Source organism: Mobula birostris, chromosome 1, assembly GCF_030028105.1.
Source record: "Mobula birostris isolate sMobBir1 chromosome 1, sMobBir1.hap1, whole genome shotgun sequence".
In the NCBI taxonomy this organism is placed as follows: Eukaryota; Metazoa; Chordata; class Chondrichthyes; order Myliobatiformes; family Myliobatidae; genus Mobula; species Mobula birostris.
This window is the reverse complement of record NC_092370.1, coordinates 19,365,852-19,379,893: the sequence shown is the minus strand read 5'-3', so window position 1 is coordinate 19,379,893 and position 14,042 is coordinate 19,365,852. Positions and strand designations below refer to the sequence as shown.

The 14,042-nt window shown below is 43.0% G+C and overlaps 1 protein-coding gene across 1 annotated transcript in view; it reads right to left on the bottom strand.

Annotated features, from left to right (window-relative positions):
• csmd3b (CUB and Sushi multiple domains 3b) overlaps window positions 1-14,042 on the bottom strand; it is a 2,134,893-nt gene that overhangs the window by 262,840 nt on the left and 1,858,011 nt on the right. Inside the window, exons 33-34 of the mRNA XM_072277417.1 lie at window positions 9,881-9,976; window positions 6,705-6,908 (exon numbers count right to left, since the gene is read on the bottom strand). Coding sequence (XP_072133518.1) covers window positions 6,705-6,908; window positions 9,881-9,976 — 300 coding nt within the window. The remainder of the gene's footprint in view (window positions 1-6,704; window positions 6,909-9,880; window positions 9,977-14,042) is intronic.

The window sequence follows — 14,042 nt, the reverse complement described above, 5'->3', positions numbered from 1 at the left end:
GTTGCCCATGCTGCAAGTCTCCTCTCTCCATGACACCAATGTTGTCCAAGGGAAGGGCATTAGGACCCGTACAGCTTGGCACCAGTGTCGTCGCAGAGCAATATGTGATTAAGTGCCTTGCTCAAGGACACAACACGTTGCCTTGGCTGGGGCTCAAACTCATGACCTTCAGGTCGCTAGTCCAATGCCTTAACCACTTGGCCACGTGCCCACACTCCAACCCAAGAATAGGCAACAAACTCTCCTCCACCAACGAGGGAGGGAGGGAGGGAGAGAGGGAGGGAGGGAGAGAGGGAGGGAGGGAGAGAGGGAGAGAGGGAGAGAGGGAGAGAGGGAGAGAGGGAGAGAGGGAGAGAGGGAGAGAGGGAGAGAGGGAGAGAGGGAGAGAGGGAGAGAGGGAGAGAGGGAGAGAGGGAGAGAGGGAGAGAGGGAGAGAGGGAGGGAGGGAGGGAGGGAGGGAGGGAGGGAGGGAGGGAGGGAGGGAGGGAGGGAGAGAGGGAGAGAGGGAGAGAGGGAGAGAGGGAGAGAGGGAGAGAGGGAGAGAGAGATTTGGTGAGTACAGGGCCTCCAAAAGCTGATGTTTCGTTTTCTCCTGTGATGCGTGAGTCAGTGGCACTGGCATAGAATCAGCCCATGTACAGGGGAGCAAAATCTCGGAACCCTGAAGCTGAGAAATACAAAAGGGTCAATGAAAAATACACACAGACAAAGACAAGCAACTAAAATAGTTATTTCATTTTTGCCTTTGTAATACACAGTACTGTGCAAAAGTATTAGGCACATATATATAGTTAGGGTGCCTCAGACTTTTGCTCAGTACTGTAGTAATTTTACATATTGCACTGTACTGCTGCCGCAAAACGAAACACATTTCATGACATAGATGAGTGATGGTAAACCTGATTCTGATATTGGTCTCTATTGGGGTACTGTGAGTGGGAAGGGGCCAGGGATAGGGGAATCATGTTTGGGAAAAAGGGAAAGGAGAGGGGAGGGAATGGGAAGCACCAGAGAGACATTCTGTAACGATCAATAAACCAATTGCTAGGAATCAAACGATCTTGCCTGGTGTCTCAGGGCTGGGTGTGTCTGCACCCACACCACCAGCTCCCACCCTGGCACTCCTTCTCTGCCACCTGTCCCACACCCTCTCGCAGCACACCACAATCCCATTTCCAATACTCATTGCTCCTGCTAGATTTATAAATTCGCTCTCAACTCCACTTTGACCAATACAGTACAATGCAAAAGTCTTAGGCACCCTAGCTATATATATATCTAAGACTTTAGCACAGTATTGTAAATAAATAATTAATACTGTGTACACGAGTTGTAGTGTTCCTGGAAGTTAGTGCATAGATTGTGTTCAAAGATTAGTCCTGTATTGAGGTGAGTGAGCTTATCCATGATGGTCCAGGAGACTGATGGTTGCAGGGTAATAACTGTGAGCTACAATGATGCTCAACAATGACCCCTTCGAGCTCTTCTGTGGAAACAGCTTAATTTCTCCCTTTGATGTCTCTCTTCTCCTTTTTCATATCAGATGGGGTTCCGTTGAAGATCCTGACCTGAAGTTACACTTAATGCAGTGGTGGGACCAGTTCCCGAGGGCTTACGACCGCTTGCTTTTCAAAATCACAAGGATGCAGCCGAGAAGATGAGCTCGACTTCGGGCTTCCGAGCTTTTGTGGCCCTGTACATGGACTGATTCTATGCTGGGGCCACTGACTCACGCATCACAGGAGAAAACGAAACATCAGGAGCAGCGGATCAGCTTTCAGAGGCTCTGTACTCACCAAATCTCTCTCCCTCTCTCTCTCTCGTTGGTGGAGGAGAGTTTGTTGCCGATTCTCCGGTTGGGGAACTTTCGGAACAAAAAAAACAAAGCGGCAGACTTTATCATCACAAATCAGCGTGTCGTTTTGTTATGCCTGCCCTCTCGCTGTGAAAGGGGACACTTCTTTTTCCTTTTATTAGGTTGCGGGAGAGCCTGCAGCATGTCGAATTGTTGGGTGAACAATTTGTTTTTGTTGTGCTGCAGGCCATGGTCTTTATTGGGGGTGTTGCTATGGCATGCTTGGTGGGTGGAGGCTGCTGCTGCTTTTTGCTGAAGTGCGTAGGGTGGAGGAGGATCATCGCTTTGCTGCTGTTTGCGCATGGGAGGGGGAGTAAGGGGGCTTTGGGGCAATCGAACATTTTTACTGTCATTCATTCTTTGGGGCACTCTTCTGTTTTCATGGATGTCTACGAAGAACAAGAATTTCAAGATGTATATTGCATTTATTTCTCTGACATTAAATGGAACTATTGAAAACTATTGTTCGTGAACCTGGTGGTGTGGGACCTGAGGCTCATAGATGTTGATTTTAAGCATCCTGAAAGCGGACTGAGAAATAGAGGTGTCACTGTGGGCGCTAGCAACAACTGAACCCAAGTGCGGAGGAATGACAGTCTCCCATGCAGAGACAGAAACAAAAATTTATGCATAGGAATTCCAACAGAACATCGATGGCTTGACTGAGTGGCACTGTGATTGTCAGAACGAGGACCCCAGGATAAGCCTAATCGTGAGTCCACTTCAAATAATCAAAGCATGCGGAAAACCTGTGCCAGTCAAAATAAAGTTGACAAGATTAAACAGAGAGCTCAAGGGGCTATTGACTGCAGCTAAGACAACTATTAGAAAAGCAGCTGATCCAGAAACCTCGGAGCCCAAAGCCAGCGGCTCTCCTCACAGGGCCTCAGGGCGGTGAGATATACAAGGGAGGAATTCCAAAGTCCTAAGGCATTGGCAGCCTCTCAAAGTCCAACCCTATGTCCTTGTCCTAAGAGGTGGAAACAGGTAGGGCCAGCCAACAGGGCTCTTGTGAAGCTGTATAGGCCAATCCCTGTGCAGTAGATACAATGGATTACAGAAACATTGATGAACTCCAACTATACCATCAAGTTTGGATAATGGAGACAGGAGATCACCAATGGCCTATGCTCCACTGGGAGCACCCAAAAAGAAGGCATTGGCACGTAAAGGAAGATTATAAATGCCGACAATAAACTTGTGCCAAAGGTGAAAAAGGACAGTCAGAGAATTATAGAGCTGGAGGAGGTTTGAGAGATAAGATGAGGTCACAGACGCATTGGAAACAAACGATGGGTATCTTAAGATTAAGACATTCTAAATCAAATAACAAGGCAATACTTTTCTCTTTGAGATTGAGATTCAAACCTAGATCATAAAATATTGAGGAAGTGGTTTACTACTACTCTGTATGAGGATGTAGCTCGAGTGTAGCAAAAATGGCAGGCAATTGCTTCCCTGACATTTCGCTATCAAGTCACCTCTCATCCTCCTTTTGTCCAGAGAGAAAAAGCCCTAGCTCACTCAACCATAAGACTGTAAGGTACAGAAGCAGAATTAGGCCATTTGGCCCATCGAGTCGGCTCAGACATTTCATCATGGCTGATGCATTTTCTCTCTCAGCCCCAATCTCGGGCTTTCTTTCCATGTCCCTTCATGCCTGACTAATCAAGAATCTATCAATCCCTGCCTTAAATATACCCAATGATTTGGCCTTTGCATTCGCCTGTGGCAAAGGATTCCATAGATTCACCACTCACTGGCTAAAGAAATTCCTCCTTATCTCCATTCTAAAGAGACGCCTCTGTATTCTGAGGCTGTGTTCTTCGGTCTTAGAATTTACTACCAGAGGAAACATCCTCTCCACATCCATTCTAGCAGGGCTTTTCACATAAGAAGGGCAGCACCATGGTAAATCTACTCAGCATCTCTCTAATGAGACAACCAGAACTGAACACAATATTCCTAGTGTGATCTAACCAGAGTTTTATAGAGCTGCAATACTACCTTGCAGCTTCTTTCTGGATTGGAAAGTCTGAGGCTTTTCATTTGCATGAGGAGAACGCTTTGATGAATTGTTGCCTCAGGCCTGTGCAAGGAGTACATTGCAGGCATTGATTTTGGATAAGACAACAATGCTCAGGGTGATTGTAAACCTGATGTGCATTGTAAATGATAGTTCTAAGCAAGGTCAGAAATGCAGTGCCTTGTTGCAGGTGATCCCAGAATGCAATGACGGACAGATTGATTTTCCTATTTCCTATTTCCCCTATGTCAAGTGGAAGGAACAAGACTGCTTGTTGATGGAGATAATCACTGCCAGGCACTTGTGTAATGTATTGGTAACCTGCAACTTATCTTTCAAATTCAAATGATGCACAGACACAAAGGTCTTCATCAAGGTTTCTCTTGCCCTTTTCTAGTGGATCAGGGTCTTCTGAATAATCAGACAGATTGTGTGCTTCCTAACACCATGTCTCACCTCCCTTTAATGAAAGCCTAATTCATCTACATATTCTTGCCTCACTATGGCATATATGGGGTGTGCTTCAACACAGCAAAGTTGTGAAGAATACAGCACGCAATGATACAGAAATTTAAAAAAAAATCCATCTTCTGCTTTCCCAAGAAAACTAGTTGAAGACAAATTCAATTATTTCTGAGCTACAAACAAGTTTTAGGTTATCTTTCTTTAATCAAATCAGCTGCTGAAAAAAGAAAAATAAACTTTCCATACATTCCTCAGCTTCTCACCATTCTAATTAACATTTGTTGAATCTGATCTTCGTTTCCAATTATTTCATATATAAACCTGCAATTGTTCAGTGAGGCATAATGGTATTTTTCATCAAATATGTTTTCATAAATTCATGTTATAATGTCTCTTATTTTTATACCGGGGGAAAAAGAAGATGCATAACAGAAGAATAAAAGGAAAAGATAACTTTTATCATTATTTACTTCCCAGAAGTCTGCATCCAATACAAAGTCTCCTCCTCACTTTTCTCTAGCATCTCCCTTATACTTTGTCCTATTTCAGAAGCTTCCATTCTTCAAGTTGTTTTCCTGTTGTGTACAGCTGCAATAATGTCCTTGGCCATGAAGGAACAACTGTCTGCTAATCAGTATTGAATATGAGTGAAACCATATTCTTAACCCCCTATCAGGAAAAGCTATGTTATGTGCACCTGTATAATATTCAAAGGTTGATACAATCATCCATTGCACATAGCAATGTAAATTTTATCTAAGAACAAACTCCTAGAAATCCAAATTGTTAACATGAAAACATATGCATATTTTTCAGTACAACATGAATCTTTGTCCTGGACTTATATAATTTTCCATTATTACTCAAACCAACCTAGAATTTTAATCAGTTTGCAACTGAGATATGTAATGTAACCCATTCATTTGAACCAAGTAAGTCACCAACCTTGACTGAGAAGTGAAGGGAAGTTGCTTCAAATCATGCTTTTAACTAATTTATATCAATTATATATTATTAATAATAATTATTATTAGTTTATATTATATTATATTAAAGTTAGCATTCAGTTTCTAAAAATTTTCGTTATCAGAACATTTATGACAAGGTCTTTCTTGGCACCCGACTCCTTTTAAAGATCTGTTTTGTTTGTCGCACCTACGTTGAAAAACATCAAAACATACAACAAAGTGCGTCATTTGCGTCAACAACCGACAGAGTTCAAGGATGTGCAGGATGCAGCCGCAAGTGTCCCAGTGCTTACGGTGCCAACGTAGCGTGCCCACGACTCACTAATCCTATCCCAGATGTCTTTGGAATGCAAAGAGAAATTGGAGCACTTGGAGGAATCCCACTCAGTCACAGGGATACACTCGGTCACAATGATGAAATCTCTTTACAGACAATGGTAGGAATTGAATCCTGAACACCGGCCATGTGAAGTGTTATGCTAACCACCACAAAATTGTGCCGTCCCATACCACTCCTGTTATCATACCCTTTAGGACCATTTGCATGCCAGTTTGGAAACTGAGGGTTTTGTTCTGCCATATGTTATGTTTATATTTTTATGAAACTAATAAAAAGATTGAAAAAGTTTGGAAACTGAGGGATTAAATTATTTGAAAAATATTTCCAAATGCACATTCTCTAGATTTAAAGGCTATTCATCCTTGTTCAGCCTTGTGATTTCTAGAGAATAAAGCTTTACTATAACAGATCTCTTCAGAGTTTATCCTTGCTGCCTTGCTGGCTTTAGGAATCAGCTTTATACATTTTCAAAGGTTGTGCGGACTAATCAAATGAGAGGAAACATAAAGCAGAGAATATTGAAATACTAACAAACTCCTTAAATCAGTGATGAGAATTGAGCCCTAATCTCACAGCTGGCACTGTCGAATGTTGCGTTAACTGCTAAACGACCATACCATATATACGTAAAGCTATTTACATTTTCTATCTTAAAAGTTACGTTCTTAATGGACAGCTATGAATCTGTGCCTAGCATCATACCTGCCAAAATTACTGATTACAAATCAAATTCAAGTTTAATTATCATTCAACTATACATGAATACAGCTGAATGAAACAGTGCTGTTCTGGGGCTAAGGTGCGAAACATACACAGCACATTCACAATACAGAGCAAAAAAAATCTGACTTGATATTGATCACAAAATTCGGGAATGACACTCCAGTGAGGGATTTAATAATATGGATGTAGACTCTAAAATGTAATGTTCTGTAATCTATAAACATTTAGAACAATAATAATGCATTGAAAATGAAAAGAAATGTTTCCCCATGCTAATACATTTGCTTCACAAGTGATATACTTTTTAAATGCTTGGTCATTACTCACCAACACAGGTGGGCAGAGAATCATTCCACTGAGCCAGGGCATTTGGTACAGATGCACACTTAATCCCTGGTGAACCTTGGAGAACGTATCCAGGGTTGCATTCAAAGAGAATCACGGAGCCAACAGCAAAATTATTCCCAACCCGTTTTCCAAACCTTGGCTCAGGTACAGAACTGCACTGGGTTGCACTGGTCCGTGGTACAGCTAAATTGGATCCAAGACAGCATTTAGTATTTGTCTTTTTTGAAAAAAAAAGGACTTTTTCCAAAGTGAAGATAGGATAAGTTTTAAACTAAGCAAAACATTATTAACAGTTCTATGGAGAAATTGTGATAAATGCAATTACAGAAGTATGCAGAATTAAGGAAAATTTACATCAGTATGAAATTAAAGTTAATAATTATGATTTCATTATATGCAAGAGGGGCAGACAAATTTCCTCAAACTGTAAGAAGTTTTTTTTTAATGCAAGACTGCAGAATCCTGTGTTAGTGTTGGCATGTGAGTTTTTTCTTAATATGAATAAACTAATTCAATGATCATAGGATAAGAATTAACATAGTTCTGGAGTACAAACCCAAAATGCTGGAGGAAGTCAGCGGATCAGGCAACGATCCTGTGAGAGTCATTTACAGTTTCTGTTGCTCCCTGTGCGGCCTCCTCCACATTGGTGAAGCCTAACCTAAATTGGGGGCCACTTCGTCAAGCACCTTCACTCCCTCTGCCACATAAGGCAGGCATTCCCTGTGGCCACCTATTTTAATTCGGCTTCCCATTCTCCTTCCAACATTTTGATCTGTGGTCTCCTCTCCCGCCACAATGAGGCCATTCTCAGGTTGGAGGAGCAACACCTCATATTCCGTCTAAGTAGCCTCCAACCTGATAGTGTAAATATCAATCCTCTATCTTCTGGTAATTTCTCCCTGTCCTTTCTTCTCTCTTTTTCCATTCCCTATTCTGGCTCCCCACTTACCCCTTCTCTTCTCTTCACCTCCCCACCACCTCATTCTGGTGCCCCTTCTCCTTTCCTTTCTCCCATGGTCCACCTTCACCTCCTATCCGATTCCTTCTTCTTCAGCCATTTACTCCTTCCTCCTATCTCCTCCCAGTTTCTTACATTATCTCCCTTCCCCTCCCACCTAAGTTCCCACTCTACTGCTCTCACCTATCACTTGTCAGCCCTCTTCCCCCCCCCCCCCACCCACCTGCCTATTCTGGTAGTTTCCCCCTTCCTTTAAAGTCTGGATGAAAGGTCTAGGCTCAAAAAACATCAAGCGCATATTCCTTTCCATAGATGCTGCCTGACCTGCTGAGTTCCTCCGGCATTTTGTGGTTTTTACTCTGGATTTCCAGCATCTGCAGAATCTCTTGTGTTTATCATCAACTCTACCTGCGTGCAATGTGAATAGGGGTGGGGGGGTGATTTGTTTGCTAACTCATTGCTGAACATCAGCAATCTAGTGTAAGTGGTTACGAGAACAGATAGAAAACTGAAAGAAAAGATGAGCATCACGTTTTTCCTCTTTTTTTGTACTCCTCACTTGATAGCACCCAAATAGGAAGGATAATTGGCAACGGCTTCTATTTTTGATGCTTGTTTAAAAACCCTACAATAAGTCTTTAGAGAAAGATGCAACCATATTTCAAGGAGCAAAATTAAAATGAGGTTAAAAGTTCCTTGCCAGTTAATCACCAGATTAGCTAACAATGGAAGCATTTTCATAGAATTCTTGTTAACATGAATTCTTCAGTATTTGTTCCAATAATCATGAGCAGTTACTGGCTGGAGAGCAAGAGTACTTACAGAGTCTCGCTAACTATCCTTTCTATTACATTAGACCTTTAAACAACTGCCTGCAGTCAACAAGGCTTCAATTAACTGAGCACTGTTAACCTCAGAGGCACTTAAAGCAGCAGACTAATAAACCGCTGAAAAGTCCTGATGCATATTCATTCATGTACTAGTTCTCTCTTGTAAAATGATGAAAATCTCCTGGTTTGGACATTGAAATTAAAATTATACAAACAAAGAATGTTTAAATGAGCTAGATTTTAAATTAAACTTTGTTCCCAGTGCATTCTACACCATTTTCAACATAAATTGATAAGCACAACTCAGAGCCAGTGATGTTAGTGAAGCAAACTATGAATTGCATAACCAGTTTCATTTGAATGCTAACATATGAACACAAGGCAATGTCAGGAGCAGAACTTTCGAGTTCTTATGAAGGTTCCTAACCCAAAACATCGACTGTCCACTTCCCTCCATTGATGCTACATGACCTGCTGAGTTCCTCGAGGGTTTTGTGTGCGTTGATGCAGTTTCCATCATTTGCACTCTCCCTCTGTCACCTTCAATATTTAACAATTTTCTTCACTTCAACAACAATCCTGACTAATGTAGGGTTAGATGTTGAAATGAAGAAGATGTCTCCCTTTCTCAATTAACTATTCTACAGTTTTGGAATGTGTTATGCAAGGGCCATAATTGGACACCTTAGTTTAATAAAAACAGGAATATCACAGTCGCATTGGCATATCAGACATAGAGTCATAGAAAAGTACAGCACAGAAATAGGCCCTTCAACCCTTCTAGTCCATGCTGACCAATTTAAACTGCCAGCTCCCATCCACCTGCACTGTGACTATAGCCCTCCATCCCTCTACCATCCATGTGCCTATCCAAACTTCTCTTAAATGTTAAAAGTGAGCTTGCATGCACCACTTGCATTGGCAGTTCATTCCACACCCTCATGACCCTCTGAGTGAAAAAGTTTCCTGTCATGTTCCCCTTAAACTTTTCACCTTTCACCCTTAACCCATGACCTCTAGTTATAGTCCCACCCAACCTCAGTGGAAAAAGCCTGCTTGCATTTACCAAAGTAAGATTACATAATATGTAGAGAAAGGAAGCCTATTTGGTCTACCTTAATCATCTATCAGAAAGGCAGTTCTCACAGTACAATACCTAACACATTCTTGAGTGTTTTTAATATTCTTCCCCGTATTATTCTTTTGAAGCCTTTCCCAAATAAGATTTACTTTCCTAACGTCAAGTCAGTATTTGCAAAGTAATTTGATTTATCGTCAACCATTGTAATAATATTCATGTTTATCTGACAACGATCTTGGAGTTCAATAGTGATATGTTTCTTACGCTTCGATTGTCAACCTACCTTGATAAACAAAATGAAATCCTTTGGCTGTTACTGGACCAACTGAGCTGAACTTGATTGTGATCTGGTTACCTGAACTTAAAGGAAGGGACTCTCCTAAATTAAAGATATGCAGAGCAATAGTTAGTCAACGGAATACCTGATGTCACAAACATTAACAGAAAGTTGTTAAAAGTAGTTGATACATTCCTCTCTGTCAAATTTGGTACTATGAATGGAAACTAGAGTGAATGAGAAAAAGCAGTGGTGGAAAAGGTGAAACCATAATTGTTTCTAGTTTTCAAGGTTCAAAGTTCAATTATTATCAAAGTATGTATACAGAATCCAACTCCGAGATTTGTCCTCCCGCAGGCGGACACGAAACAAAGAAACACCATGGACAGACTGCTTTTATTCAATTTTGCTGGAGCATTGCTTTGCTGTCTGAACAACTAAAGCATACAGCATACTCAAAGTATTTAAAAACACCAATTCATTCACATGAGAGTGCTGACGAAAAGATTAGTGCCTGAGGTTGATTTTCACACCATGCTTCATGAACCTAACACAGAAGCACTGCTTTGTCACGTTCCATTGAACGTCACATACTTGAAACACTTTTATGTGCTTCAAATGTTTGTAACATTGTTGTTTTAGCAAAAGGGCCCCACAAAATGTAGATCGATGGGTGATTTTCATTTTTGTTGGACTGATTAGTGCTTGCACTAATCCCTATCTTGTGGTCATCACCTGCACCAGCCCAGTCACCACAAACTAAGATCTTTCCATTCATCACAGATTTGATCGGATGCATTTAGAATGTATTAAATGTAAATCAAATGAAAAAAAAGATATCAGCAGCAGCACAGTGACAGAGCTCATAATGCCGCTGCTTCACAGTTCTGATGGCTCACAATCCCGACCTCCAATGCTGTCTGTGTTGAGTTTGCATGTTCTCACCATGAGTACATGGATTTTCTTCCACTGTGACCATGCAGGTTAACTGGCCACTGTAAATTCCCTGTCATTTGTAATAAATAGTCCAATGTTCATGTTGTAATTGTGACTCTCACCAGAGAGTCACAGCTGGTAGGTATAAAGTAGGCTTTTATTCAAACAAAATGAGATACTTTCTGAAGGAAGAGGCCTGCTCGACCCAATATTACATAGCATTTTATATGCTAAATATCAAAGGACAATTCTATATCTACAATGCTTCATTTGAATTTTCACACCTCCTTCTTTGCACCCACAATCCAGAAAATCAAAATGAATGTTAATCAGCATTGTCTGTTTTTTCAATTACCTACTATCCGCAGCTCTAGGAACCAATTGTCCAGGGCTGCATTTAAACTTAATCTACAATCTATGTTCAGTTCTAAAGATTTTGCAATATAACATAATTCCAGAATACTCCCTGACAGATGGGAATGTGTGGAGAATGAAATTGTATGCATTGGATTAGTGCAGATGGGAGATTTGTGGTCAGAGCATATACTTGGTAGGCCTGTTTCAACATAGTTTGACTCTGTGATTATGAATTAAAATTAAGTTATAAACGCACTCAACTGATGTAAGGTATGAAAACCATTGATATTAATTAAAATTAAGCAAAATGAAAACACTAATTTATGATTCCGTCTCCCCTTCCCCTACCACCACTCTGCAACCCCATCTCCCTCACATTCCATCATCTACTCCTGGGCCCTCGGAGGCTCCTTCTCTCTCTCACCCCAACCCTCCCCTCTCCACTGACACTACCAGCCTCCCTCCTCCTCCCCCCTCTGATCCCAGCTCTCATCCGTGCCTGGTCTTTACCATCCCTTCTGACCTTCAACTCTCAGAGGCAGAGCACTCTGTCCTCAGTAAGGGCCTCACTTTTGCCCACCTTTGCACACACCTCAGTGAGTTCCGTGTTCACCATGACGCTGAACGCTTCTTCCGCCGGCTCCGTCTTCGAGTCTACTTCTTTGGCAAGGACTCTCCCACCCCCACCGATGACCCCTTCTCCCGTCTTCAACCCTTGTCCTCTTCATGGACACCCCGCTCTGGTCTTCTGCCTGCTCTGTATCACTTTATTGCTAACAGCCGACAGGACATCAACTGTCTCGACTTCACCACTCCTTGTTCCAATTCCAACCTCACTCCTTCCGAACACTCTGCTCTCCACTCCCTCCGCACTAATCCTAACCTTAATATAAAACCTGCCGATAAGAGGGGTGCTGTTGTACTCTGGCGTACTGACCTCTACCGTTCCGAGGCACAGCGACAACTCGCGGATACCTCCTCTTATATACACCTCGATCATGACCTCACTAAGGAGCACCAGGCCATTGTCTTCCACACCATCACCAACTTTATCCGCTCAGGGGATCTCCCATCCACTGCTACCAACCTTATAGTTCCCACACCCCCCACTTCCTGTTTCTACCTCCTACCCAAGATCCACAAACCTGCCTGTCCAGGTAGACCCATTGTCTCAGCTTGCTCCTGCCCTACCGAACTCATTTCTGCATACCTCAACACTGTTTTAACCCCTCTTGTTCAATCTCTTCCCACCTATGTTCGTGACACTTCTCACACTCTGAATTTTTTTGATGATTTTAAGTTCCCTGGCTCCCACTGCTTTATTTTCACCATGGATGTCCAGTCCCTATATACCTCCATCCCCCACCAGGAAGGTCTCAAAGCTCTCCACTTCTTTTTGGATTCCAGACCTAACCAGCTCCCCCCTACCACCACTCTGCTCCGTCTAGCGGAATTAGTCCTTACTGTTAATAATTTCTCCTTTGGCTCCTGCCACTTCCTCCAAACTAAAGGTGTAGCTATGGGCACCCCTATGGGTTCCAGCTATGCCTGCCTTTTTGGTGGCTCTGTGAAACAATCTATGTTCCATGCCTATTCTGGTATCTGTCCCCAACTTTTCCTTCGCTACATCGACGACTGCATTGGCGCTGCTTCCTGCACGCATGCTGAGCTTGTTGACTTCATTAACTTTGCCTCCAACTTTCACCCTGCCTTCAAGTTTACCTGTTCCATTTCCGACACCTCCCTCCCCTTTCTTGATCTTTCTGTCTCTGTCTCTGGAGATAGCTTATCCACTGATGTCTACTATCAGCCTACAGACTCTCACAGCTACCTGGACTATTCCTCTTCTCACCCTGTCTCTTGCAAAAATGCCACCCACTTCGCTCAATTCCTCCGTTTCGGCTGCATCTGCTGTCAGGATGAGGCTTTTCATTCCAGGATGAAGGAGATGTCCTCCTTTGTTAAAGAAAGGGGCTTCCCCTCCTCCACCATCAACTCTGCTCTCAAACACATCTCTCCCATTTCACGCACATCTGCTCTCACCCGATCCTCCCGCCACCCCACTAGGAATAGGGTTCCCCTTGTCCTCACCTACCACCCCACCAGCCTCCAGGTCCAACATATAATTCTCAGTAACTTCCGCCACCTCCAACGGGATCCCACCACTAAGCACATCTTGCCCTCCCGCGTCCCCCCCCCCCCCGCTTACTGCAGGGATCGCTCCCTACGCGACTCCCTTGTCCATTCGTTGCCCCCATCCCTTCCCACCGATCTCCCTCCCGGCACTTAATCTTGTAAGCGGAACAAGTGCTACACATGCCCTTACACTTCCTCCCTCACCACCTTTCAGGGCCCCAGACAGTCCTTCCAGGTGAGGCAACACTTAATCTGTGAGTCGGCTGGGGTGATATACCGCGTCCGGTGCTCCCGATGTGGCCTTCTATATATTGGCAAGACCCAATGCAGGCTGGGAGACTGTTTCGCTGAACACCTACGCTCTGTCCACCAGAGAAAGCAGGATCTCCCAGTGGCCACACATTTTAATTCCAAATCCCATTCCCATTCTGATATCCACGGCCTCCTCTACTGTGAAGATGAAGCCACACTCAGGTTGGAAGAACAACACCTTATATTCCGTCTTGGGTAGCCTCCAACCTGATGGCATGAATATTGACTTCTCTAACTTCCATTAACGCCCCACCTCCCCTTCGTACCCCATCTGTTATTTATTTATTTATTATTATGATTAATTTTTTTTCTTTCTCTCTCTCGCTCTCTCCTTTTTCTCCCTCTGTCCCTCTCACTGTACTTCTTGCCCATCCTCTGGGCTTCCCCCTTCCCCTTTTCTTTCTCCCTAGGCCTCCCGTCCCATGAT